We start from the raw sequence: 18,450 nt of genomic DNA, 5'->3' as shown, positions 1-18,450 counted from the left end.
ACTTCTCACACCTAACTAGTTCGCGGCAAAGATCTTACCCCGGCTCTTGTCTTATAAACTTCTGGGCTTTTATCAGCCTTATTCTCAGTTTTAGTTAATTTCACTACCTTGTGTATGTTTCATCTTTTGAACAGCTGAGGTGTAGCACCAACGGATTAAGAAGACGTAAGGAAACGGATGCATGCTTTCGAACAAGTGGTCTACAGTTGGAGTGTATTGGCGAAGACGGCGAAATTCTCCTAGATGGGCGGTGCAGTTAGTAGCCTGTCCATGGGAAATATCGTTAGCAGTTGATTCTAGGAACTGCATGCATAGAACATGCAGCTTGGAAATCCTGAAGCCTGGGCAGAGTCTCGTTCCTGAATCCTCCTCAGGGATAGCGCCGGACGACACCAGGCCGCCGAATGCCAAGGGAAGCATTTCAAGTGGTGGTGCTCCTCGCAGGAGAATAATCAGACAGCTTGACTCGGCGTGGATGGAGTTGAAGATAGTTGGGTCTTTGGGGGTAGCATCGGAGGGTTAATTGGGTCCGCAATGGCGAATCTTGGGCAGATATAGTGTAGCAGGCGTAGATGGAGCGCGAATTAGACGGGGTTGAGTTGCTCTTGTTTGAGCTTTGAAACGTTGATCTCGGTTAGACCTTAGGGCACTGTGTCATGAATCATGATAAATCCTCGGCGCCGTTGAGCGACAAGGCACAACACTCGAGGAATAATGTCAGGCGGAATAGCGTATTCCCGGTGCTGCACGGAATTACGGGTGAAACTGCATCGAATTTTTTTTCTCGTCGTCGGTGACAAAGATTGATAAGACTTGACAAAGCCTGACAAAAACCTGAGAAAGGCTAGTTCCACGGGTCTGGAGGACCCATAGATGACCCTAGTTTTGCCTAGTCGCTCTGATTTATCGGTTCAGCACTCCACGCGGCAGAAATGATCTGGAAAAATGTTACTGTCATAGATTCTGACATAACTTTGAAGATGGAATAAGAGCTTGCTAACGGCTACCTATTCTGTAGCCGAGAACCTATTATTAAAGTCGATATGAGTAGCGGCAACTCCTTATTAATGCAAACAATATCTGCTGATCAAATGCAGTCAAGATACGAGAAAAATGAGTCAAGTCTGTGTGCTACTCATGAAGCGAGGATCTTTCAAATGCTCAACCGCGGTATCGGCTTGAGGCGAATGAACTTGACTTGGTGACACTTTGAATGACTGTCAACCAAGTTTTCTCGAAGTTTCATGCATCATCATGCAGACCATTCCAACCCATGGGTGGGCCCGGAATATAGCCGTTGCCGTTATGTCATTATCTTAGGGATCCGCTGCATCCGGAGATTGGGAGTTCGGTGAAAAGAAGTGGATAACTCGGAAATTACTTTCTAATGGCCCAGCAAAGTTTAGCCGACGCGGCTGGAGGATTCCAGAGCACGTACGGACTATGGAGTCTTGTTTCAACATGGTCTGGGTCCGGGCTTCATGAACCGAATAACAGTCCACTCCACGTGGAGAATGCAAGATTCAGAGAATTATAAAATGTCTTTTCCCCCGAAGATGTAAAACTTTGCAACCCGATATCACATCTTACATCATGCGGTACCTTCAGACAGGCTACCAGGCAGCCCTGGTTGCCGCCATCAGCGGCTTGACTGCGGCGTCCAGCTTCCAGAATGGATCCTACGACTACATCGTTGTCGGCGGTGGTCCGGCCGGTATCATCACTGCCGAGCGCTTCACCGAGGCTGGCAAGAAGGTTCTCCTGCTTGAGCGTGGTGTTGGTCCGACGGTTGCCACCGGCGCCAACGAGACTCTGCCCTGGAACCACGATCTGACGGCCGTCGACCTCCCCGGGATGTCCGCCGACATTGGAAACACGGATGCGTGGACCAACTACATTTGCACCGACACCGAAGGAACTGCTGCCTGCGTGTTGGGTGGCGGAGTGACGTTGAACTACATGGTCTTCGTGCACCCTCCCGATCACGACTTCGACGACAACAACAACTGGCCCTCTGGATGGAAGTCGAACGACCTCAAGCCTGCGTCCGAGCGCCTGTACCAGCGAAACCCCGGTACTATCCTGCCTTCGGCTGATGGCAAGCGCTACGACCAGGGTCTCTACAACGTCCTGTCCAACTTCTTCAGCAACCTCGGCTGGAAGGCCGTCAACATGATCACGCAGCCCAACGAGAAGCACCAGGCCTACAGCTACCCTTCGTGGAACATCAAGGACCAGAAGCGTGCTGGCCCCGTCCGTACCTATCTACCTCTGGCCCAGAAGAGCGAGAACTTCTCCCTGCGCCTGGGCACCAAGGTGCTTCGTGTCGTACGCGACGGCAGCCGTGTCACCGGTGTCGAAGTGCAGACTTCCTCCGGCAAGACCGAAATCGTCACTCTCGCTGCTAATGGCCGTGTCGTGCTTGCTGCCGGTGCTCTGTCTACTCCTCGCGTTCTCTTCAACTCCGGAATCGGCCCCAAGAAGCAGATCGAGACCGCGCAGAAGAGCGGCATCTCCGTGCCCTCCGAGAACCAATGGCTCGAGCTGCCCGTGGGCGTCGGTCTCCGCGACCACCCCATCTTCTCCATCGTCGTGCAGACCAACGGCTCTTTCGGCGTCCCTGACTACGATCGAATCCTGAACGGCACCGACCGGAAAGACATCGCGCTGTACCGCCAAGGCAGCGGCCTCCTCACCCAGGGCAAGCACCGCATGATCTTCTTCACCTCGAACGAAGTCAACGGCAAGACCGTCTACTACCAGGGCTCCTGCGCCCCTGACGCCAACTCCGTCCTCGGCATTACCGCCTACATGACCCACGGCGCCACCTCCACCGGTGTCCTGGGTATCGACTCCACCCAGAAGACGGTCATCGAGCAGTCTCCGTACCTGCAGACCGACGCCGACAAGCAGGCTGCCAGCGTCTTTGTCAAGCAGATGATTCGCGACATCACGGCCCCTGGAACCGGTCTCAAGCTGACCACTAACCTCAACGAGTCTGCGATCATCGACTCCATGACTCCGGGTATTCATTACACCAGCACCGCTAAGATGGGCACCGATAGTGGTCTGAACGGTGGTTCGTCGGTTGTGGATACTAACACTAAGGTCTACGGCATGGATAATTTGGTAAGTTGTCATGCTCTGATTTTGCTCAATATGTACGCTAACAGATCTACAGTACGTCGTCGATGGCAGTATCCACCCTGACCTGCCGACTGGTAACATCCAGAGCACTATCATGATTGTTGCCGAGGCGGCTGCTGCGCGTATCCTTGGCCAGGATGCCCATGCCTCGCACCAGGGCAAGGGCAATGCGACTGCTTGCCCTTTCGCCTAAAGATAAGACTTTGTGTGGATGGTACAGTTGAACGAATCTTCAGTGAATAGTCCGAAAGTGTATATTAGTGCTTATAGAGTCGATAAATAATTTGTTGTTTCATTATGAATTTGACAGGCCTCTGTTTTAGTGTGGTCTTAACGTAATATGTCGTCCTTATGTACGCAATAAGTTCTAATATCTGCATCTGCTACTGTTGACGGTCATATCTAGTTCTAAACCTAGTTTTTCCCATTGGCTTCCTTTGACATTAGTCTTTCAATCTCTGATGTTTCTTTGCCGATCATCGGAGTAATGACTGCCAAAACCCTCCTTGTCGTTCTACGTCTGGAAATGATAACCGTCTTTCCGCAACCCATCCGGCCAATTTTGCCGTCTGCATGAGATCCCAGCAATATACCACCTAACCCTACCCTTAGCTACGAAAAGTTGTATATATTAACTCATCATTACCCTCCCAGTATCCCTTCGAATACGAAACCATCAATCATACCATCACCCAGCCCCCAGAACACAGAACCAAACCATGACAAGTGACTGCTGCAAATCCGGCTTCAAATGGCACGCCACACCAACAGGAACCGAGTCCTCATTCGCCGGCACCAAAACCTACGTCACCGGGACCTCTAAATCCATCGCCATCCTTTACGTCCACGACATCTTTGGCTGGACATTCCCGAACGCAAGACTGCTGGCCGATTACTACGCCGAAAACGCCAACGCCACGGTCTATGTGCCTGATTTGTACGTTCAGCCTCCGTCAGTTGCGACACTGGCAAGTGACATGAAATGCTAAGTCTGCGCAGCTTCGACGGCGAAATCGTCTCCCCTGAGATCCTCTCCGACCCTGTCCAGAAAGACACCTTTGGATCTTAAGCGTATTAGAATTCCCGAGTACTCCAGACTTCGTAACCCGCCACTCAAAAGACGCTAGATACCCTACCATCCTAAACTTCGCGACAGCGCTACGCAGCCAGTACCCCAAGGTCGCAGCAATCGGGTTCTGCTACGGCGGATGGGCGGTCTTTCGTCTCGGCGCGAACGGGCTAGGGTTAGTAGATTGTATAGCGACAGCGCATCCGTCGCTGCTGGAGGACAGGGAGATTGAAGCACTTGGTGTTCCGACGCAGATTCTGGCGCCCGAACGTGACTTTGCGTTCACGGAGGAGTTGAAGGGGGTTTGTAATAGGGTTATTCCGGCGAATGGGGTGCCGTATGAGTATGTTTATTTTCCGGGGTTGGAGCATGGGTTTGCGACGAGGGGGGATCGCGAGGATGAGGTGCAGAGGAGGGGGTTGGAGAGGGCGGCGAGGGCGGCTGTGGGGTGGTTTAATGAGTGGTTGAGTTGATTTATGGTGGGATGGGACATGGTCTTAGGGGGTTGGAGTTGTTGATTGTGTGTGATGGTCTGGTATAGCATCTCCGGATCTCATACGACAACGATATCATTCCTGGTATGTTTCAGCATCTAGTTCTTTTTCCACAGCATGTTGATGGCCACCTATCCTGCCATCCAGAAACTCTTTCCGGTTCAGCATTACCTACAAGTCCACCACGTCAATTCCCAGGCGGCTGGCATGCTCTTTGACCTCTATATCTCGGTTAAACTACGCATCATTGGCGGGATAGGCCCGCCATCCGCAGCGGCTTCAGCCCGCATCCGTGCGGATGTAACCTTCTCCACACCCTGCATTCTTGAGGGTGGCTGGGCTTGGACTGGTAGAAATAGGAATTGCAATCCAGATCCTCTATCTTGGGCAGTTGGTAATCAATCGCGTAGTATTCCTTATTTCATATGATTAACAGGAAAACCAGAACGCAACAGCTACTGAATCTAGATAAGTCGAGCATACTTAAAGCCCACGACCGTTAAGTGATCAGCATACTGTCGCCAAACATGTCGAACTCATATCCACCCTTCTTCGCAATCTCATCATAGCTGTGTATGACAAAATCCTTGCCCGCAAACGCCGCGGTAAGCACAATGTGGCTCGACCGCGGCCGGTGCAGGTTCGTCAGCAGCACATCGATCATCTTGAACTGGAACCCAGGGTAGATGTAGAGATCGGTCCAGGACACCTGGGGCTCAACGGGCGTGTTCGGCTCCTTATCGACAGCCAGGGACTCCAGCGTTCGCATAACCGTCGTTCCGACAGCTACAATGCGGCGGTTCTCCTTCTTCGCCTTATTGATCTGCGACGCGGCCTCCTCGGTCACTTCAAAGTACTCAGACCGCACCTTGTGGTTCTAAATCTCCTCTGCTGAGATGTGTCGCACCGCCAGGATCTCCGTCGCGCCCACATGCAGCGTGATGTACGCAACCTCGACCCCCTTCGCAATCACCTTATCCAACAACTCCTTGGAGAAATGCAGCCCCGCGGACGGAATCTCCAACGAGCCCGGAGACTTTGCATACACAGAGCGATACGCCTGGCGCTCATTCTGCCAGTAGGTCGGGTTGAGGTGAATATTCTCGTCCAGACGAATGCCGTGCTGGTCCAGCGTGGGGACCAAGAGCTCGAGGGGCTCGAACTTGGCCTTCCAGAGGTTATCGGGCTGCGATTCGAGCAGGGTGCAGGTGAGCTTGTCGTTGTTGGCGGACTTGAGCACAAGCCCGGGCTTGATGAGGCGATGGTCCGTCTTGATTTCGACGATGGTGGTGCTGTCGGGCTCGTGTCCGTACACGGTTAGCTGGGCCGGTTCGTCGCCGTTCTGGAACCACAGCGTGTTGGACAGCATGTAGCTGTCGTTCAGCACAAGGAGGTCCCCGGGCCGGAAGTAGTCGCAGATGTTGGAGAATACGGTGTGTTCGATGCTGGTCTTGGAGCGGTCGAGCACGATCATGCGTCCGCTTTCACGGCTCTTGCCGCGCAGCTCGACCGGGTCGTGAGGTATGTCCTCGGGGACCTGGTGGAAGTCGAACTCTTCGGTCTTCATGGTGGGTGGTTGAATGATAGATTTATGGATAGCTAATAAGGGATAGTTATGAGATGCTTTGGAACTGAAAGTTGTATAGAATATGGATGTGTCGCGGAATTGATGATGGATTTAAAGGTTTGTTGGGCCGCAACCGTCACGTCGACAGGGAGAGCTCTTTCCTACCCTGGTATACTGCAGTATTTTCATAGATTAGATATGCATTGACTGGATCCGTCGGGTATAGCTGGTGTCGATGCAACGTGCACCCAGACGGCTGGAGTATACCTTCGTGGTGGCCTCGCATATGCCGTGTTCAAGGTCTTGGCTCCCAAATCGGAGTATAGCAATAGCTTCTTGCAGAACAAACCGACAAGGGTTCATCACCGAAATGTAAACTGACTCGCCCTTGAACGTGCAGGGATGTGGAATGGACCGATAAGCTTGGTCGACTCCGGGGCCACCCAGAACTAGAAAGCGTGGGCTGGATATGAGGGATTAAAAGTTCCTGTGAAGCGGTTGAAGCGTTATCTTCGACATCAGCATCGACTCGATCTCCAAAAGCCATTCACGCTGCGCGCGATTCCGGGCCTGAAGTCTCAGCAACGCGCAACCCCGCAGGCTGCAGCGTATACCCACCATATCAAATAGATTTTCATGATCAATGACAAATTCATGTATTAAATCCAACATATAATAAAACATACCAAAAAATATAAAAAAGGACAGTCTGCCTGTCGTATCCTGCCTAGTCCATGTCAGAATGAAAGTCACTCCAGCGGCCACGGCGTCAGAAGAAAAAGGTGCTCCACACAGTCAGGCTCATACAGGTACAGGATACATCTGCATGTACGTGCATAACCCTCCAGTCCATATTCAAATGCCCCTCCGCCAGCTCACTGCGTCTGCATCTTCGGAATCCCCTCGACCGGAGACAGCCACGGCCGTCTATCCCGCTCCCACACTTCGATGGTAGGATGCAAGTCTTCGCGCTGATCTATCGTGCCGCTCGTCACGGCCAGGTGCTGCACCGGCTCTCCCGTATGCTGACAGACGAAAAGACTGGATCCGCAGATTGCGCAGAACGATCGTTCCAAAGTGCTGCCTGACCGAGTGCTACTGTCGTGGTATGTTCTCAGCGAGTCGTGGCCTTGGATGATTTGGAGTTGCTGGAGAGTGATGTCAGTGGCTGGACGGGCGGAGGGCAGGCAGAAGAAGAGGGAGGGGTGGTACACACGTCTTTTTGGAAAATGCAGTTCGCCATGAATACGGAGCCACTGCTTTTTTGGCAGTTGTTGCAGTGGCAGACGAACATTTGGTCTGGGGGGGCGGTGAGCTGGTACTGGATGGCTTTGCAGAGGCAGGAGCCGGATTTGATGGATGTCATCTTATATCCGGAGTGATGGTATTGATCGTGTGTAAGTGGAATTGCGAAATGAGAGGAAAGCACCTTAAAATGGCCTTCAGGGACTCCTTGAGACTTGTGTAGTCTGTATTGTCAAGATTCGAGGTGACCCGGGACTATATACATTCAAATTAACTCTTGTCACGTCAAGGGTGGCAGATATTGCGCGAAAGGCCTCGGCGTCTCTAGTAGCTTCTAGAGCTCCGGCGATGATTCCACCGTCGATTTCCCCGCGGTTTGGCTGCAAGTCAGACCATGTCATTGCCTGCCTTCACTGTCAGGCATCCAGGCCAACTCCATTGGATGACTCATCGTGAGTGTCAGCAAGTCTTGGCAGCGCTAACCCTTTTCGGATGTCATTCCAGGCAGCTCATCTTGACTGTTCATGCATCTCTGACATATTGGAGTCATTTTCGCTCATTCACTAGCTGTATCATTGCATCCATACTTTCCTTCGAGTTGATGATGACCATCTGGAGAAGGGCCGCGGACTTCCATGGAATCCCATGCGAAGATCAAGGATCGAAGATTTAGACCCCCTGGTGATTCAAAAAACAGACCATATACGCAGGTCCAAAGATGATGCTTCCCACTCTAAATGACCTCCTATATCTTTGGTTAATGAGGACAGACAGCACCAACCAGGTACTATGCAAGGCTCATCTGCTTTGTGTACTCTTTGTTCTGACAAAGTCGAGCCAGCCATGCTCCATCATGATCTTCTTTGTTTGGGCTCCCTCATATAAACAGCCTACCTGACGCCTGCTACCTTCCTATTCTTTACCATCACTGCTTCAGTTGCTCTATCTTACACATGTCCAAGCACCAGCATCGGCCACGAAAGTGCCGCGTTCTCCATCCCCCTCCATTATTCTGGGATAGGCTCAGCAGACTGTGGTTGACTAAGAGCGCGTTACGAGAAGTCCACCGGAGAAGCACGCTCTTGTCTCCAATCCAGGAGCCCTCACCCAGTCCTGATATCTTTGCCCCTGAATTCCTGCGCAACTGTTCTGCTACTACCTTGCGCGAGCTTAAACAATTTTCCCACTGTGGAGGGCCAGATACTTCGGACCTTAGAGGCGTGAGTGGATGCCAATAATCCTACAGAGACCAGGTATCACAGACTAACCACCTGGCCTATTTTGGCTCTCTAGTGTCCAGAACCAGACAGCTTCAGTCAATACTCCATGGGTCCCACACACACCAATTCGAAGGGCCTCGCCCCTGACACGGAGATCAAGACAAAGACCGGAAACACAACCGTTTACGATGCACACTTTGAGAGCCATATAATCGACCATGGCGTTTTCCTGTCATCGTCCACATACCCGGATGGTGTTGAGCCATCCGAACCGGCGAACCTTGACGAAATACGAACGAGATTACGGGCGCGTCGGCCTTCACTCGATCTGTCATCACAATCCCTACAAAAGGAGTATAAGGAATTTTGCAGGCTCAACGATAAGGCTACTAGTGAGCAGCTGGTCCTCAAAGACATCTTACCCATTCTTGAGGGTAAGAAAACGGCTTGCTTCCAAACGGGCGGTGGACACCTGTTCAATAATCTTGCTCCTTTAACTGACGGCACTCTAGCAAATGCGAAGCCCGATCTCTACTACGGTGCAACCCCAAACCAGCTGAACGCCGATATTCGGAAACAGTTGAACGACCAAATTATGCCGTCAAATAAGAGCAACCGACCGGTGGCACCGAACCTTTTTGTCGAAATGAAAGGTAACGAGGGTTCTGTTCCTGCGGTTCACCGCCAGGCCTGTTACGACGGCGCTCTAGGTGCACGGTCTATGCACTCTCTCCAGCAATACGGGAATGAGACTGGGCTGGACCGTTATGATAATAACGCCTATACTCTAGAATTTACTTATCATACCGGAACTCTTGGGATGTACGTCACACACCCTACAAGGCCTAGGCTGCAGGGTGACCCCGGCCGTCAAACGGATTATGTGATGACGAAAATTGGCAAATGGGCATTGGACGGTGACTCGGAAACGTATAAGCATGGTTCAATTACCTTTCGGAATGCCAGAGATCTGGCTCAAGAATACCGGGACGAGTTTATCAAGCGGGCAAACGAGCGTCATGAATCCGGTCGTTGTTCAGACCAAGCAACTGGTGATTCTGGCGAGACTGAGGAGACAGCAAAATAGGAACTCCTGACTTGTCTCCAAAGACAAGTCATGCATGACATCGATTGCGCTCTCGGACCTATCCTCATCTCCTACCCCCCAAAGAGTATCCATCTATTCATACAAATCCACCACGGACCCCCCAATCAATCTCCCCGCCTCCGGCTGCTGCTGCCTCACCCACTCCAGAATACTCTCCACGCAATGCTTCTGATGATGTTCGGAATCATACCGCTTCTCCATCGTCACCCCCGTATACCGCGATCGATACAGCTTCCGCCATAAATACAGACAGTGCGTATGGTGCCAGTCCACCGTCGTGGTGACTGCGCTGCGGTTCTGCGTCCCCACGACGTCCGCGCCCATGGATACTTCTGTGAGATCCAGCTTTCGGGACGCGTTTGGCCATGTGTAGAAGTCCCAGTTGTGGTTGTGGGACTTTCCCAGCGCTGTGAATTCGGTTATTAGGGCGTCGTCGCGGCAGCTGGAGGGGAGCCAGGCGAGCGCGAAGGGGTCGAATTTGCAGCCTCGCGAGAGGGCTTCTTGGGCGGTCGTGCCACAGGAGCAGGAGTTGGGGGTTGGGTTGGAGGTTTTTGGTGGAAGAGGAATGTGGGTGTAGATTTGGAAGGCTAGGTTGATGAGGCCGTAGAGGGCGAGGAGGTAGGTGAGGATGTTGAGGAGGAGGGAGGGCCATCGACGAGATGGGGGTGGAGGGTTTGCTTTTTCATTGTTGGGGGATTGTTCGACATCTGTTTGGTCTAAGGGAATGTATTGAGCCATGGCGAATTCCGATATTATCGTTCGAAGAAGTAGGAGACATACGAGCTGGCGAGGTCGCATACATCTGAATGAGAAACCTACCAACTATTCAAGAAGCTAGGGTTTCCAATCTTCAACGACTTACCAAATCCAATCGCTCTAATATTTCCCCTCCAAGCAAGTACGTAAATCTTGCCACTCATCCCATACGCCATACCTCAGCTGCGGCTAGAGTCCGTCCACATGCACATCTCACCAAATAAGCACTAAGCCATGTCGAACTATAACCAAAGCGGGAAATCCACCAGGATGTCTCACTGTAATCGCATTAAGACTCACCGTGTAAGCAACGCCCGCTCGTATTCGACCCAACCGTCCAACAAGAACCGGACCTGCAAAAATAAAGCAGAGTAGGCGGTCCTAGTGCTCTGCATGTGGCTTTGGTATACTCCAACTATATCGGTGTGAGATTGCATGAACGGAGTCCGACGCCCCGCGAACGTGGCTTGCAGGATCAGGCTGTACGACGTGACGCTGCAGATTCAGGTGGCTGTCACATGAGACGGTGATCCTGTAGGATAATACGATAGCAGGGATCCATTTCCCAGATGAGGGTTAGGTGGTGTGTTCTCATTTTTGGGTTGTCGAGATCTAGACTGCACTCTATGACTACCTGTTAACGAAAACAGCAACCACGCCTATACTGCAACTCTATGTAGAAATTCAACACCTAAACTCATCCAATAACTATACATCCAACCCCAAATCACCCAGACCCAAACGGCCTCGCCCTCCCCTCCCCCGACAACTCCCTAATCCCCTCCGGAGCGCGCTGAATCAACGCCCACTCCTCATCCGAAACATTCACCTGATTCTCCTCCTTCCAGTCCAATATCGCCCCGAAATCCCGACACTTATGATCGATGCTAAAATCCGCCATCGGCCCCGTCACCCCCTCCACCTTGTTAAACGTCACCATCCCCACGTCCGCATGGCACAGGATAAACTGCAGCAGAATGTACTGGCAGTGCAGATCGTGGCCTCCGCGCGTGAAATGCACCTGTCCGGGAGTGGACCGCTCGTGGTGAGAATGATCGTGGGTGCGGTTGAAGTAATATTCCGGATATGCAGCCTGTCGCATCGCGTTTAGACAGTGGAGGTGGTGAAAAACATCCAGGAGACCCATGTAGGCGTCGTCGCCGTAGCCGTATTCCTCGGGGAAACGCCATTGCTCGGCTGGGTCGCGGCCCATGTTGAGGATCTCGTCCCGTGAAAGCACGATGGCGTGCGTGTCGGAGATGCGGTCCCATGCGGCGTCGACTTCGGGGCTGGGAGGCAGTTGGAAGAGAGAGGGGGGGTCGTCGGCGAAGAAGTTCCCGTGGGTGCGTGTTTCGCGCAGCGAGATGGGGAGTTTGTCGAGGATTGGGGCTGCTTTTTCGTCAGTTGCTTAGGTATTGATGGGTTGGTAGGATAGAAGAAGAGGGAAGGTACAGTAGGAAGAGGTCTTTTTGAGGAGGCTGTTGTCGATGTTGTGTGTTATGTTCTGGACGTGGATGATGGATATTAGGAGGATGAGGATGGAGAAGAGGAAGAATATCAGGTTGAAGAGGACGAAGCCACCGGGGACGGAGAGGATGCGCATGGTCCATATTGAGGATTTCTCTCTGGGGGCATGGTGAGTTGGACTTAGAGGCTCAGTTTCTGAGTCTATGTCCTCATTTCCATTGTTCACTTTTTGATACATCGGAGACGGCATTTTGGCAGCGCGTGAGAACATCGAAGGAGAGGGGAAGACAGAATCCCAAAGTTGAAAGACATTTGATGGGTGGCCACCTCTCGGGCTGTAAACAAATGCCGATACTAAAATCACATCACCCACCTGAACCAGTAGCCTCCGTCTGACATCAGTCAAGAAACAAGCTAATCTGCAACTATGATAGGTCACACAGAGGCTGCATCCAGGCCAATCACAAGCCAAGCCACCTCGTGTTAGGGCTTACATCCCAGAACTACATTTTATCCTTTCAGGGTAACATGTCGACGAGCGGTGGATGGGAACCATCTGAGTAAGGATAGACGTAGTTGAGATGGAAATGGCGTTAGAGTTGAGGTTCTGGCGAAGGTAGTATCCATCTCCTGGCATATTCCTGTTTTGATCAAGCGCTTATCTTCTGTATGCTTTTCTGTGGTGACTCGAGACATAAATAGCCTCGAATATCCCAGCGATCTAGTCCTGATCAACAATCAATCAATCAAGCCATTGATCCCTAGCACAACTCTACTCTCTCTCCAGAATCCGCCGCCTTATATCCAAAATGCAGTTCTCCCGTGTTCTTCTCTGCGTCGTCGCTCTCGTCGGCACTGCCATTGCCCTTCCTACTCCTGAGGCTCCCACGGACGATGTCTCTACTGCTGGCTACACCGGTGCCGGAGGTGAGCATACACCTTGTTCTCTCTATACTAGATACTAATACTATCAATGCAGGCGTTGCAATCCTGAACGGCGTTGATCTTCCGGCTCAGAAGCGGGATGATGCGACTACCCAAGGCTACACTGGTGCCGGTGGTATGAACATCTGCCTGTTGCGATAATTGTCCTCAATCATTGGCTAACACGTATTGAAGGTGTTTCTATCCTGAATGGCGTCGAGCTTCCCGCTGAGAAGCGCGATGATGCAACCACTCAGGGATATACTGGTGCTGGTGGTGAGTTTTGTTTCCTTCTACTTGTGTTCTGGCTAATGGGGCTTGTAGGTGTTGCTATTCTTAACGGTGTTGAGCTTCCTGAGAGTAAGTAGAGTAGATGGCTGGCTTGGTGTTTCAGGGTGTGGTCTTGTTTACGCAATCTTGATTTAACTATGATTTTTATGATCGCATGAAGGAATCTAGGAAATCTCTTCAAATGATACCATGGAAGGTGTGTATAGAAGAATGTAGATCCAAGGATATATAACCGCGCATAGTGGTTTGATAGTGATTGTACTACTTACTTGGCGGTGTTATGTATCGAGGATAAGCTAGCATTTCTATACACTAGTCCCAACATTATCGATTTGTAGAATAAAAAAACAATCCATAATAATTCCACCAGTGTAGTTCTATGTCCTCTGGTGCAAAATAGATGCCTGATGGGATGCCTCGTGCTCACCGCCTTCCCCCGACTGTTGATCTTCGCCGCGTTCGCGACTCCAACAATCGATAACTCGTCATGTTGTATAAACAAGACCAATTCAAGGATTATCCTTATCCTCAGAAGGGGTAAGAGCTTCAGCCGTGCCCTCGTATTCTCGACCGACTGACATAAACCAGGCCCGATGTCCCAGCCACCTACGACCGGAAGCCGAACCCGCCTCTGCGCGGTTTCGTGGTAAGCCTGGCCGCCTGGCTGTCGGTATCCCCGAGCAATCGACGAGTCGAGCTGAACTAACGCGTCCAGACTCGAGTGGGTGTGGTTCGTACCGAGTCTTATCTGGCTGAATGCCGGATTCGGCTCATTGCGTGCTATCAAGCCGCATCTGGATTACACCGAGCCGCGATATGATCCGACGGTGATTCCGTTGCACGCCGAGCAGCGATCCGACAGCGAGAACCCTTTCGAAGAACCTCCGTCCGCGACTTCCTCGTCCTCCGCCGTCTCGAACCCCAAGTACTATTCGGTGGCCGACTACCATGCGCTGTATACATCAGGCGAGCTGACGCCGACCGCGGTCATTAAGGCGCTTTTGCCGCTCATTCGTCGTGACTTGGAAACGCCCGGAAAACATTCGATTGCGTTCGCTGATAGTCAGGTGGAGGCTGTGCTTGCTGCCGCGGAGGCCTCGACCCGTCGGTATCGGGAGAAGCGCCCGTTGGGATTGTTTGATGGGGTTCCTACGGCCGTGAAAGATGAATTCGACGTGGACGGATACCGCACGTTCCTCGGCTCGTTGAACGATTATACTCCGGAGACGAAGGCGGATGGGTCGTCGATCACGAACTGGTGTGTCAGACAACTCCAGAATGCCGGCGCGATTCTCGTGGGCAAACTCTCCATGCATGAGTTCGGACTGGGTGGGTGTCTTGCACGATCATGAGCGTCTCGGTCTAACCTCGGCAGATACCACTGGCAACAACATCCACTATGGCACCCCTCCCAACCCGTACCATCCCCAGTACTACACTGGCGGAAGCTCCTCGGGCTGCGCGTACGCCGTCAGCACGGGTCTAGTTCCCCTGGCCTTAGGCACCGACGGCGGCGGCAGTGTGCGCATCCCGTCTGCCTTCTGCTCCGTCGTCGGCCTCAAACCCACGCACAACCGTCTGTCGCACTATCCCGGAGTCAACTATGCCAGCACAACCAGTGTCATCGGCCCACTCGCCACCGATATTCGCACCCTGGCCGAAACCTACCGCATTGTGGCTGCCCCTGGGCCCGACACGGCCTTCCCGACCCCTGGACCCCTGGTTCTGAACCCGTCGACCCGCGGAAAGAAGTACCTGGGCGTGTCTGAAACCTGGTTCTCGCGGGCATCTCCGGACGTGCAGCGCCTTTGTCGGTCCCTGCTTGACAAGCTCGTGTCCGTGCACGACTACACTATCGTCCCGATCGAGATCCCCTTCCTCGTCGAGGGCCAGAACGCCCACGCCATGACGATCCTGAACGACGCCGCCGCTGTGCTCACGGAGACCAGCAACTTCTCCGCCGCCAACCGCATCCTTCTCGCGCTGGGTAGAGCCACCCCGGCGACTGACTACCTTCTCGCGCAGAAACTGCGCCAAATGCTCATGCAGCACCTGTCCGCTCTCTGGCAGGAATTCCCCGGCATGATCATCGTCACCCCCACGGCTGCGTGCACCGGATGGCGCGTCAAGGCCTCCACCGAGCTCAGCTGGGGCTTCAGCGACGGCGACCAAACCCTGAAGGCCATGGAGTATGTCTGGCTGGCGAATTTCACCGGCATCCCGGCGCTCAGCGTCCCCGCTGGCTACGCCGAGCCGGAGAAGGGCGCGCGCGGCGAAGGTAAAGTCCCCGTGGGCCTGATGGGCAATGGCGAATGGGGCAACGAGGAGGGACTCCTGCAATGGGGGCTGCAAGTCGAGGAGATCTCGTCACAGCTGCGTGAACGGCCACCCATCTGGGAAGATGTCATCCAGCGAGCCCGTGACTTGAACTGCACCAGCGACAGCGAGGACGAGCATGAGCATGAGCATGAATCGTGATATATGCATTGTATCAGGCGCATTAGATACAGACAGACATTAGCCAAGACAGCGAGATTTACCTGAACCAACTGCCTTTCCCCCTTCACCCAAGGTCAAGGTGTAGTATCCAAGCTATCCCTCCTTCGCACTCACCATCCTCCCCTCTGCATCCTCACTCATCCTCCTCGTCCCTCTCCTCCTCTCCTCCCTCCCACTCATCCACACAATCCCCGCCGTCCACCCCACCAACGCCACCGAACACCCTATCATCGCCCACATCCCCCTCGTAAACCTTGGCGCCATCTCCGCCCCATAGAAGAGAATACTCCACCACGCGTTGACCGCATTATTCCCCATATTCATACTCGCGATGACCACACTCCTCTGTCGCGCATCCACCCCCCTCATCGCATCATTACACCACGCAAAGAACGTCGCCTGGCACGCATACACCGCGCCGGCCCAGTAATACGCCCCGAAGACCGTCGCGGTGTCGTTGAACCGCGCCAGTATCAGCCCCGACGTCACGCAGCCCGTCACCCCGATGAAGTACCCCACCAGGTACCGTTTCCCGTTTAGATAGTCCGTGAGCGTTGCCCAGAACAGGGTGGACAGGATCCCCACGGCGGGGACGCCCGTCGGGTAGGTGTTTAGTTGCGAGACGGAGTAGGATTTGGTGGGGTGGGATTTCATGTACAGGGCGAGGAGGGAGTTCGAGGAGAAGGATTCCGTCTCGCCGGCGATGATCCACAGGATGACGAAGAACCACCAGTACCAGGTTGAGAAGAGGGTTTTGAGGAAGGGCAGGTTGAGGCGCGAGGTGTGGCTGTTTGTGCTCGGGAGGCGGGTGATGGCGAGGTGGCGCTCGGTGGGGTTGAGGTAGGGCGCGGTGGTGGTGGTGGGGGTGTCGGGGAAGAGGAAGAGGCCGTAGATGGCGATGGGGAGGGTGATGAGGCCGTCGATCTGGGGGTATTAGATTATTGGGTTATGGTATGGGTGGAGGGTGTAGTTGGTGGGGATGGTCTGGGGTATGCGGGGGAGTTAGGGCTAGTGATGCATGAAGGCTAGACAAGACACGGCAAAGGGAGTGTCTAGACCGGGGAAGGAAAGTCGGATGGAACACCGAGAGGGGAACACAACTTGAAACAGGAAAACCGGCTACTCACAATAAACAACCACCGCCAACCAGACAAGCCCCTCGCACCGTCCAGCGACGAATGGATGCCCGTCTGAATGAACCCCCCAAACATGGTCCCCGCTAGCCCCGACGCCGTGAAGATGCCACTGCGCTTCCCCAGCTCGCGCTCCGTGTACCACGAGCCTAGGATATAATGCGTGCCAGAGAACGTGCTGGCCTCCGCCAGACCCAGGAAGAAGCGAATGGCCATGATGCCCTGCGGGCTATGCACGGCGGCGGTGATCATGGTCAGTCCGCCCCAGAGCAGGATCATGGACGGGAAGAAGATGCGCGGGCGGAAGTAGGTTAGGGCTAGGTTGGACGGGACCTGGCCGAGGATGTAGCCTACGGTGAAAATGGTGTTGATGAGGTTCAGCTGGTTGCCGTGGAAGGCGAGCTCCTCTTTCATGCCGGAGACGTAGGCATTGGAGAGGTTGGAGCGGTCGAGGTAGTTGAAAAAGTAGGTGAGGCAGCAGAAGGAGAGGATGAAGAAGTCGATTTTGAAGAGCAGTTTGGACTCGGGGGTCCTGAAGGTCCACATTTTCCAGAGGGGGGTTGGACCTGGCAAAAGGCAGGCCTACATGCAGGGAGATCGAGACGACATGGCCGAGTTATATAGGAAGAGATTTCAGCCGAGATGATGGATTCTACGGCGTAATTCTGGATCTCGACTCTTATCAAACATGCCAGGATAGGCATGACTCAGCGGGGCCGGGGGTGCCTTCTGATTGGTGGGTGGGACTCGTGCGGTCATTGAGTTGCCTAGGTTTACTCCGGAGTAGACAATTGCATTGAAGACTGAAACAGGATATACTGTTTTGAATATTGATTATCTCTGGCATCTGTTATCATCAAACATCTCAATCTTTACTTCGTCCTCACCCTTAGAATTCAATACAACAATACTGCCTGAGAATACAGGCCAATGATAAATGATGAATTCTCAAACAGTTTGCCTATTTTCTCTAAAAGTAATAGTATATGAAAAGTAGGGAAATTATCTTATCATTGTCAATCTGGCAATCAAAGATCAATCAAACCAATGGGGTTGCATATTTGATTCCTTGCCTAAATCGGTCTAGCCGATGGCATACTTGATCGCCTCCGCCCAAATGCCGCGCCGGTTATACAATAACTATATCATTGTTTCCTCGGTGTATAGGACCTATAGGCGCTCAGAGATGGAAAGTGTTATCAGCCACCGTATCTAGATCCTGAAAGTGGTGATCAATTGAACATCCCCGCCTTATAGGGTCTTGGCGAGTCTCAGCAGGCAGCGGAGGAGAATATACATTATCACAGATTACGAACCCGAGTAAAAAGGATGAGAGGATAGGAGGGCAGATCAGATACCGAGCCATCCTTGCCAATACTGTAGGTCGTACTAGGTAGGCTGTGAGGAAACACATGTCCAATCAGACCGAAAGAGTGAGATATATTTAGTTCCCACGGCAGTTATATATGCTTCGATAGTAAGTCCCGAGACTGTACATATATTGAACTCAAAAGATGACCAATTCAACGA

General features: G+C 52.8%; 10 protein-coding genes across 10 annotated transcripts; 5 read left to right on the top strand and 5 right to left on the bottom strand.

Annotated features, from left to right (window-relative positions):
- Window positions 1-1,593: 1,593 nt before the first annotated feature.
- P170DRAFT_361944 (GMC family oxidoreductase) lies at window positions 1,594-3,340 on the top strand (the record flags this gene model as incomplete). The annotated part of the gene is made up of 2 exons (XM_024844490.1): window positions 1,594-3,129; window positions 3,182-3,340. 2 exons carry the CDS (start codon window positions 1,594-1,596, stop codon window positions 3,338-3,340), a joined length of 1,695 nt encoding a protein of 564 aa, XP_024701849.1.
- A 526-nt stretch (window positions 3,341-3,866) lies between these two features.
- On the top strand, window positions 3,867-4,689 carry P170DRAFT_511291 (dienelactone hydrolase family protein; the record flags this gene model as incomplete). The annotated part of the gene is made up of 2 exons (XM_024854872.1): window positions 3,867-4,084; window positions 4,275-4,689. The coding sequence occupies 2 exons, from the start codon at window positions 3,867-3,869 to the stop codon at window positions 4,687-4,689; spliced, it is 633 nt and encodes a 210-aa protein (XP_024701848.1).
- Window positions 4,690-5,104: 415 nt separating this feature from the next.
- On the bottom strand, window positions 5,105-6,654 carry P170DRAFT_438298 (Queuosine biosynthesis protein). The gene is made up of 2 exons (XM_024849568.1): window positions 6,545-6,654; window positions 5,105-6,451 (listed from the first exon to the last, which is right to left on the bottom strand). Exon 2 carries the CDS (start codon window positions 6,275-6,277, stop codon window positions 5,588-5,590), a length of 690 nt encoding a protein of 229 aa, XP_024701847.1. The 5' UTR covers window positions 6,278-6,451; window positions 6,545-6,654; the 3' UTR covers window positions 5,105-5,587.
- Window positions 6,655-7,152: 498 nt separating this feature from the next.
- P170DRAFT_477425 (GFA family protein) lies at window positions 7,153-7,643 on the bottom strand (the record flags this gene model as incomplete). The annotated part of the gene is made up of 2 exons (XM_024853460.1): window positions 7,153-7,425; window positions 7,494-7,643. 2 exons carry the CDS (start codon window positions 7,641-7,643, stop codon window positions 7,153-7,155), a joined length of 423 nt encoding a protein of 140 aa, XP_024701846.1.
- An 832-nt stretch (window positions 7,644-8,475) lies between these two features.
- On the top strand, window positions 8,476-9,829 carry P170DRAFT_448394 (uncharacterized protein; the record flags this gene model as incomplete). Its single annotated transcript, XM_024850960.1, has 2 exons — window positions 8,476-8,742; window positions 8,876-9,829. The coding sequence occupies 2 exons, from the start codon at window positions 8,476-8,478 to the stop codon at window positions 9,827-9,829; spliced, it is 1,221 nt and encodes a 406-aa protein (XP_024701845.1).
- Window positions 9,642-10,681, bottom strand: P170DRAFT_438294 (uncharacterized protein). The gene has a single exon (XM_024849567.1). The coding sequence runs from the start codon at window positions 10,586-10,588 to the stop codon at window positions 9,923-9,925; it is 666 nt and encodes a 221-aa protein (XP_024701844.1). The 5' UTR covers window positions 10,589-10,681; the 3' UTR covers window positions 9,642-9,922.
- A 652-nt stretch (window positions 10,682-11,333) lies between these two features.
- Window positions 11,334-12,399, bottom strand: P170DRAFT_438293 (oxidase ustYa family protein; the record flags this gene model as incomplete). Its single annotated transcript, XM_024849566.1, has 2 exons — window positions 12,059-12,399; window positions 11,334-11,995 (listed from the first exon to the last, which is right to left on the bottom strand). The coding sequence occupies exons 1-2, from the start codon at window positions 12,321-12,323 to the stop codon at window positions 11,334-11,336; spliced, it is 927 nt and encodes a 308-aa protein (XP_024701843.1). The 5' UTR covers window positions 12,324-12,399.
- Window positions 12,400-12,655: 256 nt separating this feature from the next.
- Window positions 12,656-13,606, top strand: P170DRAFT_511285 (uncharacterized protein). Its single transcript, XM_024854871.1, has 4 exons — window positions 12,656-13,000; window positions 13,053-13,133; window positions 13,193-13,273; window positions 13,322-13,606. Exons 1-4 carry the CDS (start codon window positions 12,883-12,885, stop codon window positions 13,363-13,365), a joined length of 324 nt encoding a protein of 107 aa, XP_024701842.1. The 5' UTR covers window positions 12,656-12,882; the 3' UTR covers window positions 13,366-13,606.
- Window positions 13,607-13,775: 169 nt separating this feature from the next.
- On the top strand, window positions 13,776-15,835 carry P170DRAFT_411776 (amidase; the record flags this gene model as incomplete). The annotated part of the gene is made up of 4 exons (XM_024846910.1): window positions 13,776-13,825; window positions 13,877-13,954; window positions 14,004-14,617; window positions 14,664-15,835. The coding sequence occupies 4 exons, from the start codon at window positions 13,776-13,778 to the stop codon at window positions 15,764-15,766; spliced, it is 1,845 nt and encodes a 614-aa protein (XP_024701841.1). The 3' UTR covers window positions 15,767-15,835.
- Window positions 15,806-17,550, bottom strand: P170DRAFT_457135 (putative MFS pantothenate transporter; the record flags this gene model as incomplete). The annotated part of the gene is made up of 3 exons (XM_024851689.1): window positions 16,915-17,550; window positions 15,925-16,711; window positions 15,806-15,849 (listed from the first exon to the last, which is right to left on the bottom strand). Exons 1-3 carry the CDS (start codon window positions 17,464-17,466, stop codon window positions 15,806-15,808), a joined length of 1,383 nt encoding a protein of 460 aa, XP_024701840.1. The 5' UTR covers window positions 17,467-17,550.
- Window positions 17,551-18,450: the final 900 nt, after the last annotated feature.

The sequence above is a fragment of the Aspergillus steynii genome (genome assembly GCF_002849105.1).
Source record: "Aspergillus steynii IBT 23096 chromosome Unknown P170scaffold_6, whole genome shotgun sequence".
NCBI lineage: Eukaryota > Fungi > Ascomycota > Eurotiomycetes > Eurotiales > Aspergillaceae > Aspergillus > Aspergillus steynii.
This window is presented reverse-complemented; position numbering and strand designations above follow the sequence as displayed.